Source organism: Symphodus melops (assembly GCF_947650265.1).
Source record: "Symphodus melops genome assembly, chromosome: 13".
NCBI classification, from domain to species: Eukaryota; Metazoa; Chordata; class Actinopteri; order Labriformes; family Labridae; genus Symphodus; species Symphodus melops.
This window is the reverse complement of record NC_136703.1, coordinates 11,802,310-11,822,155: the sequence shown is the minus strand read 5'-3', so window position 1 is coordinate 11,822,155 and position 19,846 is coordinate 11,802,310. Positions and strand designations below refer to the sequence as shown.

At 43.3% G+C, this 19,846-nt stretch overlaps 1 protein-coding gene across 5 annotated transcripts in view; it reads left to right on the top strand.

Moving 5' to 3' along the window:
- Nucleotides 1–19,846, top strand: part of casz1 (castor zinc finger 1) — a 74,302-nt gene that overhangs the window by 8,509 nt on the left and 45,947 nt on the right. For 2 of the 5 annotated variants that reach the window (XM_079359599.1, XM_079359598.1), the window contains exon 1: nucleotides 19,212–19,359. The exons of the other annotated variants lie outside the window; for them this stretch is intronic. In XM_079359599.1, the coding sequence (XP_079215725.1) occupies nucleotides 19,281–19,359 (79 nt within the window). In that variant the 5' untranslated portion in view covers nucleotides 19,212–19,280. Of the gene's footprint in view, nucleotides 1–19,211; nucleotides 19,360–19,846 lie in introns of those variants that run through there. 5 annotated transcript variants of the gene reach the window in all.

Below are 19,846 nucleotides of genomic sequence, written 5' to 3'. Positions count from 1 at the left end.
ACCCCGCTGAAAGGAGGGAGTTTGGGTAAATATGAAAGAGGATAGAAGAGAGGCAGTTTTCTTTCCCTGTAATGATTAACTCTGAACAAAGGTTATCAAGATTGGCTTTTTTTTTTAATCTGTAATTTATATAATTGCCTACTCTAGCCTCGCTGCCTGATGAACAGAAGGAAAGGTTGAAACATTTTCACTGGAAAACATGTTTATATGCAGACTGTGAGCCGAGCTAAGAAGGTTTTGTTTCATATCCAAGTTGATCCGATCTCCAACTTCATGTCAGATCATTGTCACCAATGCGTAGAAACCCGTGTTTCCTCCATTGTGCCTTTTGCTGTCTGCAATGGTTGTTCAAACTCGGCCTCATCCGCGCTGCTTCCACACCTGCAGCTGTTCACACAGTCGCCTTCCTCCAGCACCTAATCCGTGTATAACCTGTATATTATGCTGTATTCATTTAGCTCACACTGTATTAATGCAGGCTCTATCAATGTCAACCCATGAGATAAGTGTCTCAGTTTTGGCTTTGCTTTCAGTATTAATCATACTCTTTTGTTCATTGGCTTTATTCTTTCTTTATTCTTTGGGAAATTCTGCTTGAGTGTGGAACCAGGCTTTGCTTTTGCCTTATGCTTCAAGGTCTCTGGTGGAGGTAAAACACGAGAGCACACACACACACACACACACACACACACACACACACACACACACACAAACGCGTGCACACATACAGTAGCTCTCAGGCTTCCCCAAGCATTTACTGCTTTATTAAGCTGTCTCATGAACCCACTAGCAGAACATGAGAATACAGGAAAAAAAAAGAAAAGCCCATATTACTTAGATGATTTGATGTCATTTGTGGACTACCAAACACTAGGCTTTATTGTGTGCTCGGAGAGAAAGAGCACGAGCAGGGAAAAAAGGAGTTGGCTTAGAAATTCAGAATTTCAATTAGTGTACGTAATCTGAACCTGCCGGCTTTGATAGAGGGTTTTTTTTTTTTTTTTTTTTTTTTCATGAAGAATACAGCAGCACTTGTAAAACATTAATTAAGCAGGCTTGTTTTTTTAAAAGGATAGAGTAAAGTGTTCTTTATGCAGTCCTTTTCACTGAACAAAAGGCAGTTACCTCCCATAGAGAAACGCTTCACCCAAACCATTTGGAAAAAAAAAAAAGCCATTTCAATTGGAAAAAAATAACACAAAAGACAAGGTATTGAGTGTGAGGTTCTGAAGGAGATGATATCATATGAGAGCGAAGCCTTTTGCTGAAGAATAGAAATGTATCCGTGCCTCAGTGAAACCTAAGCTTCGTGCAGGAAAACGAGCCCCTATTTTAATGACTTTCTACCTGACAGATGACTTTAGACAGCCTTTTGGATCAAATTGCTCTGACTTTGTCTCTTACATCATCAAACCATTGATAATGAATAGTTTATATGAATTGTTAATTGATAAGTAATATGAGTTATAATGGCAAAATCCTCCTAAATGTTTATTCTAGTGGTGGTTTGTGGCACCACTGTAGTATCTGTATGTGTGGGGCTTCAGCCCTTTTCTACTATGTTCTGGTTAGCTTAGCTACGTGATACTTCAGACTGAAAAGCAAGCTTTAAATAACACTGCTTAGCATTAAAGGGGATTACAATTCATTCACTTGCTTTGGTCTTATTTTTCATGAATACATCAAGAGAAAAAACATTTGACTTTATTCCCAATAGACCATTTACAGAGGAAGATAATGTCAAAGATAAAAAAGCATGTTAAAGGTGATTTTTTTTTACCCTCATAGAAGATATGAGCGCTTTTATGGGTTTCATCACTGAAATGTGTAATAGAAAAAGAATAGAACAGAAAAGTCCTTGTCCTACATTTGCACACAGTGTTTTATATTAATTTTCCACACACTATTGTAAATCCTGTTGTGGTGGGTGATGAGTACACATACAGATGATACATTAAAACTGCCATAACTCGCACACCCAGCAAAGCTAAAAATCAATTGGAATGGATAGTTAAGCTGGCCCCTAAAAATCAATGAGCAATTCATGTCCTTGATCACAGTGTCATTCCTCTCAATGTTAGAGGCTGATGAGGGCTGAACATACAAACATATTCTCCCATTCAGCACAAGTATACAAGAAACTTGCAGACACGTTCACTGTGCTGATACTATAAGCTAAGAGTAAATTAAACGTCAGTGCAAGGACAAATTTAATGCACTTGGATGTTTAACAACTTCCCTCAGAAACAGGTTCCACGTGTATTCAGGATAACACAGTGGTGCATTGTCTTTATTATTTGGCTTTCAAAACTGTATAGAAAAACATAGAAGTATAGTCAAAATGTATTGAGTTGTAAATCAGGCTGGGGTATTTTATCAGGGACATCTGGTGAATACAACATTGTGGTCAATCCCTTGAAAATAGCAGGGAGTCGTATTTCAGAGCTCATGTTGTTTTTAAACCGTGCAAAATGTTGCAATCCAATGACAGTGTACACCAAGCCTGGAAAATAGAGATGACCTTATAGCCATTACATGGTGGGGGCAAAGAATCCCCCCCCCCCCCCCCCCCCCCCCCAAACACACACACACACACACACTAAATGAAAGGATGTGGAGAAAGGCAATAGCAAAATGCATAGGAGGAAAATTCTGTGTTTCAAAATAGCAATTTTGCCCTTATTAATGCCATTAGTGTAACAGTCATAATGGATCAAATCAACAGATGACCGAAGCAACTCCTCTGTCTCCGCGCTATGACGGGATCATGTCGGGAACAATTTGGGCATTTTGTGTTGATGAGTGAAGTTTCAAGTGCTGCAGTATCCTACAAATCTCTCCTAACTATAAAGCCCTGATTCCACTATTTGCCAAGTTCGCTCTTTACCTTTCCTTCCCTCTTTTGTACACAATTCATCAGTACAATTTTAAATACCTTTGAACATTCATCTGTGCCAGACAGAAGTGACCCTTTCCTTTGGACTTCTGTATTTTTAACCCAGATTTTTGACAATGGCACTGTGACAGTTGTTTTTTTGCTCTTGGGCTTTTCTTCTTTGAGGCCGTTTGTGTCACTCACACTTTGTCTTCCTCATTATTACCAATTATAGCCACACCAATTCAGAGCAATGTCAACACAGAAATGATGTCTATATGGCACCATATTTTCAACTTTAAATCAAAGATTTTCCCCTTTGAACCTTTTCCACAAACTCTGTTCTCCACATTTGTCCATAGAGTCTTTGGTATATTAGTTTCACGTTAGCAGTTGCTTGGCCTTAACAGGTGGTCTTTTTTTTTTACGCGCTGCTACTCTGGTAACATTTGAAAGGGTCATTCAGCACACTGGCTGAATACCTCAGATTTTGGGAGAGGAGACGGCCCTCACAGCAGTTGTTGCCTGTCAGGACGAGCAGAGTCAGAAGGACCAGCAGAACACTTGCTCTTCTCCTCTTCGAGGTGAGAATTTTCCAGCAGCTGTCAGTTGGCCTCTTTACCTCGTGTGTTTTTGGAGGGTTGTTTTTCCTCTCTTTTCCAATAATGAATGTTTGTGGCAACTGAGGGGAAGGGGGGGGGGGGGGGACGATTCCGGTGCTGTGCCCTGTCACTCACAATCTCACCCATGTGTGTCCTCCTTTAGAGGGGTTACATGTCTCATCAGCCGCCAATCATTAGACGCACGTGAGACAAGCCCAGTGGCTGAGACTTCTTTCTTGTCATTCAGCAGTGAAAGAGGTTCTGGTGGTTTTTTCTAGTGTGGGGCATCATAAAACTCTTACTGTTTGACCATGTCCTAGTAACTAAATGACGCGTTTCGTTTGCCTCTTTCCTACCTTGCCTCCTCGACTCCTCTCTCCAATTCTCTCTCCCTCTCCCCTTCTCTCCAATACTCCCCCTTTCTCCCCCCTCAATCCATCTGCATCATGTCGATCTGTCAGACTGCCAGTGTCTGTTCCAATTAGATTCCACTTAATACACGTAACCTCGATTAACACGCAATCAAGCCCAGATAAATCACGTCCTTTAAGTCCCCCCCTCTGCCTCTCCTGTGTTGCTTTGCATCACTCAGTTTTTCCCAACAAGCTTTCCTCAACACGGCCGTCGGTCACAATGTATAAAATCACACACTGACTGCAAGAGCAGGTAAACGTTGAAAATGTCCTTAGTGGTGACATCTTGATGTGCAGACGGTTGCTTTTTACCTCTAACCAAATGCAGTGGCTTACTTTGCAGTGCACTTCTATTTCCACTTATGCGATCCTCCTCTTGTTTTTGCAGCGGACTCTCGTTGGTGCCCTAACCCCTGAAGATAAAGGTGTCTTAATTACATCTTTGGTTAAAAAGATACAAAAGACACCCTGGGCTTTCTCTACATTGCGGGAGGCTGTGTAGTCTATTGTCTCTGTGACCTTTTTAGCTAGCGGACAATTGGTTTGACTAGATTACAAATTAAGGCACAGCACCAGGCACTTAGAAAGCAAGTCTGTTAGAGAGCAGTTCTATTACTAACAGCCTGTGAAAGCCACTGGGCCATACGTTTTAAGCATCACATAAATGGCCCCAAAGTCAGGCATCACGTGCACATTGTTCCGTATCTATAAAATATAAAGTTACATTTGCTTTAATGATATCTGCAATGCCATTGTGCCTCTTTGCCAGCGGCAGAAAGGGAAACAAAACAAAGCCTCCACAGAGCTTAGGTTTCAGGTCTATTATAATTCTTTTAACAAAGTTAATAATTTACACTGTTTATGCTAATAGGGGATAAGAGGACTGTTGAATTACCAAACAGCAAAAAACACTAAAAATACAAACCAAATGAAAACAACCTGGGGCACTGAAAAAGCACACACAGCACTCTTGGGGTCGTCTTTTATTAATCGCAGCTAAAAGTGCTAACATTGACATGTTGAACAGATTAGCCCCTTTAATAACCAGGCAGGTCAACATGGCTACCACTGCTGATCCATAAGGATACTGTCGGGAGGCGGAATGCCTGTGTGTTTCATATTCTGACCCCTCCATCTAAGGGGGCACGCCTCTCCGCTGAAGATACGCTGAATTTGGCCTGGGCAAGCTTTGGGAAGACAGTTGACTCTTTTTTTCCCTTCCATGCTGTGTTAGAAAGTGGAACCTGTGACAGTCACAGATCTGGCTTTGTTTCATACAGCGACAGCCTGTGTCATACACGCTCAGGCTGCCGCTGTACAGCATTAATGGTTTTAAATATCTCAATGCTAGTTAGAGCTGACAAGGCCTGCCGGTGTGCAAATAGGGCTTGGATTTAAAATAAATTAAGCCATGAGAAAGGCTCAGGTTGATCCATTTCTTATCTCCTCAGCTGCCTTGTCAGCCCAAAGCTCTTTTAAATTGTGTGGACAAGTTAAGGGACATGCTGGGCGCATTCATAGATTTTAGTATGTGAGACTAGTCTGTTAATAGAACTTAATATTGCAGAATATATGTGAAACTACAGTAGGTGCTGTGATTTTCAAGTCTCTTGAAACTGTTGATCTCTGTAAAAACAATTAAAAAGTTGTTGCGTGTTTCATTTAATTAGTATTGGGTGCAAACAAAATGAGTATTGAATAAACACCCGATAGCCCTCTGCACTGTCTTTTTCCATTTATAACTTCCATCTACCAACACAACAATGTCGCACTGTCTCTTTAAAAGGGGTGACAATTTTGACTATAAGTTGAGCTTATTTTTTTTTTTCTTTCACAGAGAAAAAAAAAAGAAGGAAATAACGCTGATGAGTTTCAACAGCTTCAGCCAGGCGATGGGCAAATATAATAAGTGTTTTCGTAGACGTCACCAATGATTATCTCATCTGGGCATTTTGGGTGAATGTAGTGGATTTAGAGGCTCGTCTCCCATTGTGCTGACATCACCCTTTAACAAACCAAATTAAATCATGGCTAAAACCATTTGAAACTCTCCCAGAGTCTGTCTCAAATGGCTAAACAATGAAAGTCTGGGAAAAAAATGTAAAGGGAACGCTGTGTGTGTTTTGGTGTGCATGCGAATGTGTGGATTTGAGTGTGTTTAGTCAGGGGGGAAGGGAGGGGGTGTAGTGTGGAAATGGGGGCAAATTAACCCTCACACTGAATAATGGGATAAAGAGAGCTAATATTTAACACATTTTCTCAGAGAATTTAAAGGACAGCACTTTCACATTGTACTATGCAGTCATGGCTTTATTTCAAGTAAGAGTCTATTAAGTTATAATAGTTCACTTTTTTTCCCTTTTTTTTTTTTGTAATTCTATTCGAATTAATGAGAAAAGTCTGACTGGTCTCTTGCACAGACAGTTCTCTTTAAGGACACTGATAAAGCTTCAGTTATTCTTGATCGTTGTGCTTAGATTGAAATTCAGATTAAAGGGCAGGCCTGTCCAGTTTCTGCAGCCGAACAGTGTAGAATCAAATGTGTGTTTTGTATATAGATACCACTATAACACTACAGCCAAGAAAAGACAAAATGACACCTGTATATTTTATAAACATAGGTGTGACGTGCATGTGAATCTCTCACAGTAGCAGTATTCAAGTCAGAAAAATGTGATTCCCAAACTTTGATGTGTAGCCAAACTGCAGCTGCAACTTTGCCAAACCAAGTCAGGGTTACGTGTTTTTCATTGAATTATTCCTTCTTTATGACAATATAAACTGGTTGCGTTTTAAATAAAATATATAAGATAAAGTCTACTATCAATCAGGAGAACAGTGATTTGTCAGCGGTCCTGTCTCAGCACTCGTGTGCTGCAGTCAGCCGCCCATGACCTTGTGAAATGAACAAGGAGGTAAAGGGGGAGAGCGGAAGAGGAGTTGTTGAAGGAGTGGTCGCAAAGTGTGGAGGTGAATGGAGGAGGTGGTAGGGGAAGGGGAGGTAGCTGCTAAAGGCCTCAATTCAGCCAACGTGGCCTGATGTGACAGGATTAGCTAAGCCCCGGTGAGCATGACTTGTACTGCGAGTGAGTGAGTGTGTGAGTAAGTGTGTGTGTTGCAGGCTGGCAGTGTGCACAGCAGACTGGGAGCCCCGTACTGCTGCTCGCCACCAGCCGAGCCAAGACAAGACATGGGAGATCAACAGTGTGGCGGCCCGTTGCTGCCATCAAGCCTTAGCCCTCATCACCCTCCCCTTTTTACCAGTGGGAGAGAGCCAGACCATGGAAGACACAACCAGAGGAGTCAAGATACAGTGGGGGGAGACACAGTGGGGGACAAGTGGGCGGGCAGCTGGGGCTAAAGTGAACGTGAGTTGGAAAATGATCCTATTAAATTGAATTAAAGAGGCAGTCTTCATTTACCCCAAGAATGATGGATTTGGATAATTAACAGTGTTAATGGGGACTGGTTAAAGAGGGCAAGAGAAACCAGTGGTTGCAGCCACGGAGTAAAGGGACCAGGTCCGACCTCCATTGTATCCAGTCAAAAATGAAACGACTCCTACAGCTACCGTTTGAGGTTCCTTACACTGCAGGATCAAGGGCTGTTGTGTTGTGTGGTTTTGCACGGGACCTTTTATGTGAAAAGAGAAATAAAGGAGGCTTTCACTGATGTTCATGTAGGTTTAGTGTAGATATATTTTGTGGTAGTGTGCTCCAGCAGTGAGTGCATTATACCAGTTTAATGCCCTCATCCCGAGACCTAATTATGGCACTACCAGTGTGTCTGAAGTGTATATGTGTGTGTTCATGCGCATGCAGCTCTGTGCTTGTGTGCCTGGGTTTTCACTTTGGTCAATGCACAAACCCTATCTGCATGTCCTTAATTCTTGATGATGTGGAGGCCTTAGGCAGTGTGTGTGATGGAGAGGATGTCTGTGTGCCAAGTCGAAGTGATCAGGCGGCAGGGCATGGGCCCTAACCCCTCTGAAAACAAGTCTTTGCTTCGCTCACAGCAGCCAACCAGCGGTAGTGTGTCGCTAGTTTTTAACAGTTTAATCAGGACTACTGACACCCTGCCTTAAAGGAGCCAGATTTGCACCTGCAATGTGTTGCGGAGTTATCGGCACCTCGTCTGTTCGGTTGGGGAGAAAAAATCCAGAGACGAGCGAGTTAGCTTAATTTACCGGCCTACACATGCGGTTCATCCTTTTTTTATGCAGCCCTATCATGTGCTGTATTGTTTATGGACGAGCAGTTTTCTTTTTAAAAGAGAGTTGTGGAAGTGATGGATTTGGACAGTTGTGGATGCACGCTCAACTCTTTATTACCTCTGTTGATGTGCACCAACAGCTCACCTGAACCCTGATTAGGGAGAGAATGTCTTAAGTAAAGGGATCAAATAATTTTATGCTACTTTTCTCCTTTCAAAAAAATTAACACCACAGTCGTGTGCACGAGTGTAAGTGAGAGAGTGATAGAGTGTGTGAAAAAAAACAATCTCATCAAGCAGGAGGCCGTTTGCTTAGCAAGAGCTGACAGTCTTTGTGTATGTAAATGAAGAATTTAGACTAATGGAGTTGAACCATTTCTAATTTTGTGATGGCAAGAGGATTTTGATTGAAAGTAATTAAGCAAGCTAGCTGTAAAATTAATTAAAGCAAAAGGAGGGGGGACTTTTATTGGATTGGATAGCGATATAGCTGCTGTCAGGCAGGGGGACAAATGGGGGTGACCTGGATTCTCTGCCCTCCCTCCTCCCACTCGGGACTTTTATGTCACTTTAATCTCCTTAGAGCGGCTGGTGTGCATTTGTTCGAAATAATCAAGGAAATATGGTCAGAAATTGTCAGCTTTCAGATCTAATTTACCTGACAGCCTTGCAAGTGTGTGTGTGTGCACGCGCAAGTATGCATGTGACAGTGGCAGGTCCCTTTTTTTTTCTTCCCCTTGCCCTCTCCTCAGCTTTGTGGAAAATGCTTTTGACAGTCTTGAAGCATCTTGGTTGTCAGAGGGCGGGGGAGATGAGGAACTTGGGTGGCTTTAAGACGGACATTTCAATGAGGCATGTTTGGCCCGGCTTAGCACCTCTGACACCGTTGTGTGCGTGCGCAAACATCAACATGTATAATTGCCACTGTAACATATTCAGACTCCGTTTGGCCACCGTACCAGCACTTCTCAGCTTCTGTTGTCTGAAGGTACCCTAAACAAGCAGAAGCAGATTACAGCCATGGCAAAGCCTGTTACAGCTACTTAACCGCTGACAAATGCGATTGGCCAATCCTGCACAAATAGCAATGGAACTTATTGTCTTAAATTTAGAAACATAATAAGATATACTTTTTTTTAAGTAAATACTGATTTTTCTCCTAATGTGTTTAAAAGATTTGTCTTCAAGGTATAGTTTAAGGTCAGTGATTTAAAAAAATATATATATATATCAACCACCTGTGCAATTTGTGCAAAGCTAATAACCAGCCATAAAATACCCTTGCTAATGTCCTGCGACAACTGTATGGCTTTGAGCTGTATGGGGTCCATATTAAATGTTCATGGGGTTCCACACCGGTCCACAGTGGGTAAGATGCCACTTCCTCTTAAAGCTTCTCATTGCTTGCTGGCGTTTGTGACACAGGGTCTCAGTGTGGCCCTCAGTGCCCCCTGAAGAGACAGTTAATTAAGGCCTGGGCCCAGACAATGCTGCCGAGACTCTCACCCACCATACCATCGTCTGGCCCTGCCTCCACCATTCCCCATTCTGCAGCCGCCGGGGCCTCTGGGAAAGCAGAGCGCCACCATCGGGGCCTCTAACAGGATTAGGAGTCCTCTGAAAATGGGACCACGGTTTCGTAAACCTCTCTCCCACCTTCATCTGCCCAAAGGATCCCTCTTGGTTCAGCCCCAGCCCTATCCCCTCTTCCTCCCCCACTCTTAAGATGGCTCCAACCCCAGCTCCGTTTTATCAATTAATGTAATAAAAGGTGGAACAAAGAGCTTTCTTTCCCCGCTCTGTAATTAGAGGGGGAGATCTCCTGAGGACTGGCATTCCTTGGGCCCGAAAAAACATGACTCTCACTCCCCCCGCACTCTGCCTCCTTCACTCAAGCGGAACATGGCTTCTCGATGTATAAGGGTGATAATGTAAATGTAGTGTAGTCAAACCCGGCACAACCTATTTTGCAGTAGCTTTATCTAAGTGTGAACAAGTAAATGTAACATTTGGAAGAGTGATACATTATTAACTCTAATTGATTCCTTTATAACACTATACATTCCCTGTCACCTTTGCTTTGGCTGGCACGAGTACATTAGCTCTGGATCACTGTTGTCGCTGTCCCGATTCTAACACGTAACGTGTCACCACGCCCTGTTAACAAATGTGATAAAACCACCTGAATCGAGAATATCAGGTATGGCGTCTGCCTATGTGTGTTTTTGTCTGTTAAGGTGCGATACAGGAGACTTTTCTGTGTGTGTGTGTGTGTGTGTGTGTGTGTGTGTGTGTGTGTGTGTGTGTGCATGTGCACGTGTGTCGTACTCTCTCTTTAACTCTCCCTCTTCCTCTCTCTCTCTCTCTCGTGCTTAACTGTCTGCGCGGGTGTGAAAGTAAAAGAGGGAGACAGAGCCCCTGCTTTCACAGCCACTGGAGCTTTCGATAGGAATTAGTTTTACAACATATGCAAATGTACCCCCTTGGAAAAAAAAAAAAAAAAAGGTTCTTTAACTGACAGGTTGATATGTGATTAAACGACAATTAGAGTGCTGAAAATAACTGTCGGCAGTAGGTCAAGCACTGGGCGGCACAGCTAAAAGGTAGCAGACTATTGAGGAGAAAACATTCCCTGGCGGAGGCCAAGGCACGGGACCCTAAACAAATTAGAAGGGTGAAAGGGAGCAAGGTTGGTGCTATGTTCCAATAAAGCAACGACAAAAAGTTTTTCCTAGACTAAACAAGACAAACTGGAAAAAGAGCTGGATACTGTTCAATGTTAAACATCACAGAAAACAATATTGGACCTTTTAAGGGGGCTTCACCATGTGACGGTAAAGCCCTGTTTACCCTGATATTAACCTTTAGTGCCCCTAACCCAGATTAAAACCGTTTGTTTGTCCTACTGTGGGGCAACCCCTCTCCTCTCCTGCCCTTTAAGTCAAAAGTACAGAGACATGAGGGATCCCGTGTCTTTCTCCCTTGCTGTTTACTTTCTAACAAACACATACAAACTCACAAACACACGTACACACTCAACACAAACACACAGGCAGCGACATAAAAGGGCTCACGTTTATTCTGGCAACAGATGGCCCTGTCCCTATAATCCCCTTTGATGCTGCGGTGGGCAGTGGCTCCTGAACATCTCTGAAGCCAAAGCCCCAACAAAACTTGAGCTACTTTTCCTTTAACTGACCCCAATTGCCAAGGAGCTGTCAGCTGTCAGACCTGGTTAAGAGCGTCTTTACTGGGGGAGACTGAAGGGCACAGGTTTCTCTCTCTCTCTCGCTCTCTCTCTCTTCCTCTCTCTCCTTTTGTCTCTCTCTCTCGCCTCTTTCAGCTTCCTGTTTGTTTTCGATCACAGACGGTTCATTCCACCTTCGTAACACAACTGTGAAAGCAGATTGACCGTGGTACTCTGACTCCTAGTAGAGACAGCACTTACTTCTTTCCTGTTCCTTCCAGAAGGTGAAAGAGTAAACCTTCCCGGGCTCTAATATTGGAGCCACAGATGGCAGGAGGTGGGCTAAGAGGCTTACATTTTATCAAAGACTCACCTTAATTATTGTCAACAAACACTCTTTATATTGCATGTGTCCCCTTATGACAGACATACATATGAAACAAAATAAAGAGTCTGCCAATTTGTCACTTTTTTTCTTTGATGAACTTTTTTGGAGCGATGGAGATGTATCTTTTAACTTTCATTTATTTCTTATAGCCTTCAAAGGGGTCTTTGTAAGTGGATGCTTCAGTTGAGTTAACTGTTCGCTCGATGCTGAGGAAATAATCATGCTATCGCTAAATAAAGTGGTTCTCTTTCTGATAAGATAACATCTCCAAGATAGTAATAAGCTTACTAATGGAGTTTTAGAAAATCCTTTTACAAGTACTCTCAACCCCTCTTTCACAGCGTTCTTCAAAAAAAGGCTGTAGTGTCAATCTAAACACTTGTGCCATAGAAGCTTTTCACCTTTTTTTATTCTGTCATGACCCTTTTATTCCTTTAGTCAATAAGCACAGAGTTGTTGTGAACACTCCTAAGTAAAATGAATATCAAACTGTTTCTAAGAACTGCTTTCTTAGAAATGTTTCACTGTAAATAAAATCGAATATACTGTAAAACCACGTCTCACGTTTGTCTTTAATACTTTCCTTATTGTTAAGCAGGGAGCTACATTTTCTGCAGTAAATGTCTCCAGAGGTGCAGAGGCAACCGCAACAACGTCTTTGTTCTATTTAAGAAGCACCAGATTCACAAATGGGGAAACCCAAACCAGTGCTCACTTTCTATACGATGTCAAAGAATTCGACTGAACTTCTCCATACTGTGTGATTACGTGTTATTATTCGAGAGCTTTGGGGGATAATCATCACTGAGATTGTTCATGATTCCAGCAGGTCTGCTGAGATGCACGTACGTAGCTAATGGGATTGAGCTTTTTTTTTTTTTATATCCCTCTCCCGTGGCGTTATGGAGCTTGCAGCTGAACTTGAACGGATGTGCATGGTGCTGAGTCGAGCACAGGACTATTTCAAGACTGAAATGCGATTGTTTTAATACTTTAATCCACCTGTCCTTGGCATTCAGGATGTTGCAGAAGTCGCCTAATTATTTCAGTGCCCTCTATTCTTCCTGGTAGAAATACAGCAGAGACAGTTTTTTTAGGTTGATAAATAAGTTCATCCTCAGGGAAATGTATTTCTGTACAGGAAAAATCATAATATAAATAAAAACAACATATTTTATATATATATATATATATATATATATATATATATATATATATATATATATAGTATTTGTGTGTGTAGCATAATTAGAAAATGTAAAAATGCATGTTTGCAAAGACAATCTGAATTAATCAAAAATCAATTTAAAGAGAGAGCTTTAAACAACCTGAATTCCCGGAATTGTTCCAGGTTCAAGCTGCGATAGTATGCAAACACAAATATTTTCTTTTAATTAAAAAGGCCTCATCCTTTTGTATCCTCCCCCAAGCCTGCTGCAAGTTCTCAACAACCCCCCACCCCAATGCACACGCACAAATAAATACATCCTCCTGTGTAACGTTTCCACCTTCTTGCACTCAAAGTGACATACATACAGCCAAATTTCAGAAAAGTGATTATTTTAATTCCGTCCTGGTCCAAGGATTCCTCTTGACTAGCTGCTAATCTGTCAGAGCCTGGTTGTCAATTGAGAACCGGGGACACCAGCAGGGACGGCTGCCCAGTTCACTGATAGCCCCCTGAGGGACAGTTAACCCTCAAACACCCCCCACTGCTGAAAAAAAACCCTCTTGTGCAGTCATCCACCCTTCCCCCAGACTGGTTCCACACTAAAAGTTGAACTAGGGGGGGTTTACGTGTAAGTGTGTGTATTCTGGTGTGGGACAGTGGCAGCAGGGGTGTGTGTTTGTGTATATATGTGTGGTTTGGCAGGGGGTGATGGCCTGATTGTAATGCATGTTGATGGTTTTAGAGATACTTCATTTTAGAAACAGGGGCCTCATTAACCGTAGTCTTCATCAGGCCAGCAAGCAGTGGGCACATTAGGGGTCCACAGGAAGTTAGAGTACAGCAGGAGAGTGCATTAGGGAGGCCTGGGGAGACGCACTCCCTCAGTTGCACTTCCACCTCTAGCGCTTTTCTATATCTTAATGTACCTTTCAGAGGAATTTGGATAGAGGTCAATAATTATGCTCTTTAAATTATTCAGTCGAGGTCCTCTGTAATTGTGCTTTTTAGAGCTCGGACATGGACAGCGTGGTTTACTGCACGGCCTGACCGGATGAATCAGTACAGAGTAAGAGAAAGAGTTTGTGATTGTGTTTTAATGCTCTCATCAACAACTGGAAACGGATGTTGACTGATGTTCATTCCTTCTCTTTTAGTCCAAGTCAGCGGTAAATTACAAATGTAGTCATCTCAACAACAAATGTTTCCATCGAAAAAAAAGTTTGGATCTGTTTTTTTTTTGTTTTTTTTCTTCCAAACAGCCGTTGGGACTGAGCTGTCAGAAGGTTCGCACCACCAGCCACCCTGTGGGAATGTTTAGTTTGGGACCCAACTCTGTTATTTTTGTTACATCGAGGAGAGGAAAGCGCAAACTGCAAGGGTAGCAGAAAAAAAAAAAAAAAAAAATCACCAAACTTTCTCTACAAAGCCAGCCCCTGCAACGTTTGACTGCACATGATAACATCGTCCATCCACACAACAAGTCCTCTTTCAGCTGCACATTATTAACACATCGCTGAAAGCGGCAGAGAGCAATTCGCTGTTGTCACACGGTCTCATATTTATATTTATCTAGTTGGGTGAGGCATTGACAAACATGTCACACACCTGCAGTTTTATAGTACGTGCTACTGCAGCTCGGTGTCAAAGAAAAGACTGTACAGTAGAGTTTTGTCGGGGCGAGAGGAAGACTGTAATTACTGTCTGACGATTCATCTAGTCACTGCATAAAATAGTGTTTATCCAGTCACCCGTGTTTCTGTCGTGGCTGAGAGAGGGGAGGGTCATGTTTTGCACAGCCAAGACAGCTAGGGCAATCAGGAGAAGAATCGTGACTCCGTCTTTCTTTCTTTTCTTCTCTTTGTCTCTCTCTTTCTCTTGCCCTCTTTGGTCCTGAGAACTGCTGCATTCGAAAATGAGAGCTCCTTTCCCCCCCCCCCCTCTGACACACCCACACACAAATAAACATAAAAAGCTAATTTGTTAGCGCCCTCATTTCAGAGGCTTGAGCAGGAGAATATTGTTGGGTGGGGGGGGAGTAATGCTCTGTCAGATGTTGACATGTGTTGCAAACATGGGGCCTTTAGCAGCAGCATTTTGTAGAGAGCGGCTCAGGCACATTGTCGGCACATGAAGAGAGGATGCTTTAAAACAAGATTAGCCTCCAAATGGCCCTGCCTGCCCCTCATCCATACCCCTGTGCATAATGTGTGTGTGTGTGTGTGTGTGTGTGTGTGCACTAAGATTCTAAATGATCATAACCACTGAAATATTTGTGAGCCTGTTTTCTCACAGAATGAGTTGGGGTGTCATCTGGCTGTTTATCGCTGTACAGCTGAGGATGTGTGTACACATTTGTTTTGCTGCAAGGCCCTCATTGTCTGGCACACAGGTTGTCTTGGTTTCTTGGGCCAGAAAGCACACGTCCCTGTCACTGAGGCTACCTCCCCTTGCCTTTGGGTCAGGGTGACACTGAGTAGGGCAAGGGAAAAAAAAAATCTATATCCCCCACACCCTGCCCTCACAAAAATGAATCAAAATTGGAAAACAACATGCAAGGTCCGCCTAATACAGGAACACTTGCAATATGCTGATGTTTTCTTTTGCACACTGTGTTTGCTAAATTGCCTTTGACTGCGTGCATCAGTAATGAAACTTTATGTCCTTGTGGAGAGGGCAGCAAGTCTGTTCCAGTTAGGACCGGGACGATCTCTCCTGTCTGGCTTTTGTAAGACTTTTTTTCCCCCCTAATACACGTCCTTATGAATAAATGAAGCCCATGAAGTCATTTTTTCCATATTTGTGTAAATTGCTTTAAAAGCATTTTATCATGTCATAAAAAAGCGCAATTGATCTGCTGGGCTTAGCCCATTGGACAGCTGTGTGTTTTGTTAATGGCCACTTTGCTCCGAGCAGCTTATTAAAAAATTTATATATAAATGCAAAAAATGCATAAATTATTTAGATACAGTAAGCATTTTTTTGTTTTGGTCAGGCAGGGTGGGGCTGTTATCAGTATGGAAATGTGCTATAGTATATTATCTTCTGAAATATAGTAATATATCTGCCCAGACACATGTGTCCTCCTCACTGCACCCCCACACATGCAGAGGCGCAGAAAAAAAGTATATATTTTTTGATGACTTCGTTTCAGCAACCGCGGAATGTCACCCATATCCTGGTTGATTGTACTTTCGAGTTTTATGATGTTTTTCCATTGATTTGTTTCCCCGGCGCAGCTGCCGACCTCTATTGAGGGACGAACGTAATCAGCGCTGACGCAAATTAGATGGTTATTCGTTTCGAAAATTGACAGAAAAACAATAAAAAAGATGAAATGCTCCCAAATCAATAGATATAATGAAATTCAAATAATCCGAGAGATGAGGTCTCCATGGCAACTGATAATGTGGAAAAGAAAACAATTTAATAAAGGACAGACACGCTTTGAAAACAGATTGGGGAGGGGGGGGTGGCTGTAAAGCGGGGAGAGGAGAGCCAAGCAGAGCAGAGGAGAGAGGAGGTGGGGAGATGGAGGGATAGAGAGAGGGGGGGGGGGTGAGGGTTGTGGGGGGGTGTTTGTGGCTGTAGTGGTTGCTCTATAGCTTGTTTCCCCCGGCGTGTGAAGGATCTGTGTCTGTCCCAAGGACACCGGAATAATTAGAAAAGCTTTCAGGCCAGAAAGTGCAGATTCAGGTTTTAATACACAAAATTATTTCAGGGGCAGTGAATCGGAAAACCATTTGTTGGTGACCTTCCTGAGAGGCCTCCCCCTCCCCGGTACGGGGCAAGATGGAAGCTATGTGGCAGCACAGCCTGAGTTATGGCATATTTGTGTTTTTATAGAGGCAGGGGGAATGGAGTTGGGGAAGTTGGGTGGGGGATGAGGGGATAAATGTGTGTGTACGGTTGTGTCTCGGTTCGTGCGTGCATGAGATTGGGGAGTGGGGGATAGAATTGGGGGTGTGGGGGTGGGGGGGGGGGGTCATAGGGAGACATTCATGTTGTGCGTGTGTTTGTGTGCGTGTGTCTGGCAGGAGTTTGGGCAGAGGGAGGGAGAGCAAAGATGAGAAGGGAGAAAGTGCAGGCAGAGAAAGGGGGAAGTTGCAGATCCGGCTGTATTTACAGATCAGTTGTCAAAAGGAGCCATTTAAGGGGAATGCGCCCGTTCCTGCACTGTGACAACCGAGGTGCCTGTTTAAAAAGCAAAAGACAGCTATGAACCTGAGAGGGAGATAGTCAAACACAGGCTCTTTTTTTGTTGAAGACAGACAGAGCAGAGGGTGGCGAGGGAAGGGAGTGGGTGTTAAGTGACTTCATTTGTAGTCTATTTAAGGTATGTTTTACTTGTCCTTGTGCTGCTCCTCCAACATCTAATGCAGGGGCTCGTTCTAGTTAGCACAGCAAGGGAATAATGATTGAGTGCATCCTTCTTATTTCCTGTAAATACAAATGACTTTCTTTCATCTGTCTAAAAACTTGTATTTGATTTCAGTCTTACTCTCAAGGGAGATTTGCTACTGATGCAAACAGAGATAAAAATCAAAACCAAAAGCACAGCTCTGTTGCCCTCATTAGCTTATCACAGCTTTAAGTATGTACACTTTCTGCCGGCTTTATTCAACATCCGTATCCTGCTCTTTTAACATCCTATTTTCTTTATTACTCTTTGTCAACGTTTTGGAGGCAGTCGTGTTGGGCGTTGGAGCCTCGTCTGTCAAGTAGTGACTACTATTTTTGTGTCATTAGAAGGCTTTGTTTGACTCAAATAAAGGTGTTCCACCCTCTGTTCAAATGATACCAAAAGCAGGTCCGGGATATCACGACTTTAGTGCAGATACCCTTATCCTGTTCCAGGCGGCAATAAATGGAAAAACAAGTCCTCATACAAACGCCTGATAAATGCTGTTCTGCTATTTTAGTAGCATGAAGTCCTGATCATGATCAGGATCGGTGCTTTCCTGCAATATAAACTGTCATAAAAGTTGGGCAATATTTGATAAAAATGTGGGATCAAGTTCCACATGGTGTTAATCTTTGTCATTTCTATTGGTTTGTTGCTTAATACAAAACAAAGACGTCCTTATGCCCTTCAGTCTATTTTTCAAACAAAGGTTTATTTCTTTCTTCTCTTTTTTTTAAACTTGATTTAAAAAAATGATGTTGCACACAGAAGATAATTTCAGGCTTGTTGAGAGTTTTTTTTTTTTTTTTTTTTCACTCATCCTTAATTTACTCCAAGGTAAAATGTGATTTTACAACCTTCAGCAGCGAATTCTCCCCCTGTGCTGATTTGCACTGTGAAAAGTGTGTGCCCAACAAGTAGGAGAGAAACTAGAAATTCCCCACTGTACACTAGCTAAGAGCCTTCAAATCTCACATGTCAGTGTCAATGAGGACTCTTTTCTTTTTTTTTAAACGAAAGGGGGGAAAAAAAAACGAATGGATAGAATAGAGATCTGAAACATGAGAGCTGATAGGCATCCGCTGTGTGTTTGTGTTTGTGTATGGGTGTGTGTTTTTTGTGAATATGTACATGCACTCTGACACACACACACACACACACACACACACACACACAGGGCACAAAGCACATGTTATCACTGTCAACAGCAGCAGTAGCACACAGCGGCAGTTGTTCTGTGTGAGTGTGTCTGTATTGTGTATGAGTGAAAGGATCTATGCTTTTGAATGCCCCAAATCTCTATCACTCTCTCTCTCCTTCTGGCTGCTGGCTCAGAGGGACCCACTGTAAGTCAATCTGGGTTCATATTCCCCTTGTGTGTGTGTGTGTGTGTGTGTGTGTGTGTGTGTGTGTGTGTGTGTGTACCTGGTTACTGTAATACACTTTAGGGGCCAGGAGCCAGGACCAAGCCCAGCCGAATAGTGCTAAACAGGGCTGGAAAGGGCCGAGGGCCAGCTCCCTGTGCACACCACCCACTTCACACCTGTCTCCCTCCCTCATTCAAACACACACAGACACACACGCGCGCACACACACACACACTCGCATACACGGAGCACAGAGCTCATACAGCCGTGCTGCTCAGCACAGGGCTCTCATTGTAGCAGTGACAGGAGGGCGCCCGTTAAGTGGCTCTCTCTTCTTGGGTCCTGTGTGTATGTGTGAGTGTGGGTGTGTGTGTGTGTGTGTGTGTGTGTGTGTTTTGTTCCCCCATGTGTCTGTGGGGTGGAGAAGGGCGATGAAGGACCCCTACTGGTAAAGTGGGTAAACTCGCACAGCCTCGACATCTGTGCTCAGAAGGGGGGGGAGGAGAGAGAGAGAGAGGGAGGGTAAGGAGGGAGGAGAGATAGACAACGAGAGAGGAGGACAGGGTGGGAAATAGGAAAGGAGTGAGAAGGAGAGAGGGAGGGAAAGGGAGACAGAGGAGGAGAGAGAGAGCAGAGCATTGGCAGAGAGCAGTTGAGGAGAAAATGCCTTGCTTTGTGGAGAGAATTCTTCCAGGGCAGGAGGGAGAGGTGAGACAGTGCGTACAGGGTGGTCTGCTGCCAGGTAAGACTCACACACCTCTCCCCCCTCCTCTCCCCCCCCCCCCCCCCTCCTCTCCCCCCCCCCCCCCCCCCCCCCCCCCCACCTCTATCTCTCTCACTCTGTTTCTCCCCTCTCACACACGCACACACACACACGCACGCCCACGCAGCACGTGCACGCACACACTCACAGGAGTTGAGTGCTGGGTGAACGGGGTTGCTACTAGTTGCAGTTGGCATGAGTCAGGCAAGCCTGTGTAGTAATGTGGTGTGTGTGTGTGTGTGTGTGTGTGTGTGTGTGTGTGTGTGTGTGTGTGAATGAGAAAGAGAGAGAGAGAGTGGGACAGAGAGTTGAGTCAGAGAAACAAAGCAGGTGCAATTTTAGTCTTCTTAACAAATGTTGATGTTTTTCTGCCTTAGTGCTCTGGTAGTCGGTGATTAATTTTGTGCTGCTTTCTCAAAAGTTCTTTTGTTGACTTTTATGCTTCATATCAATTCAAAGTTCCATT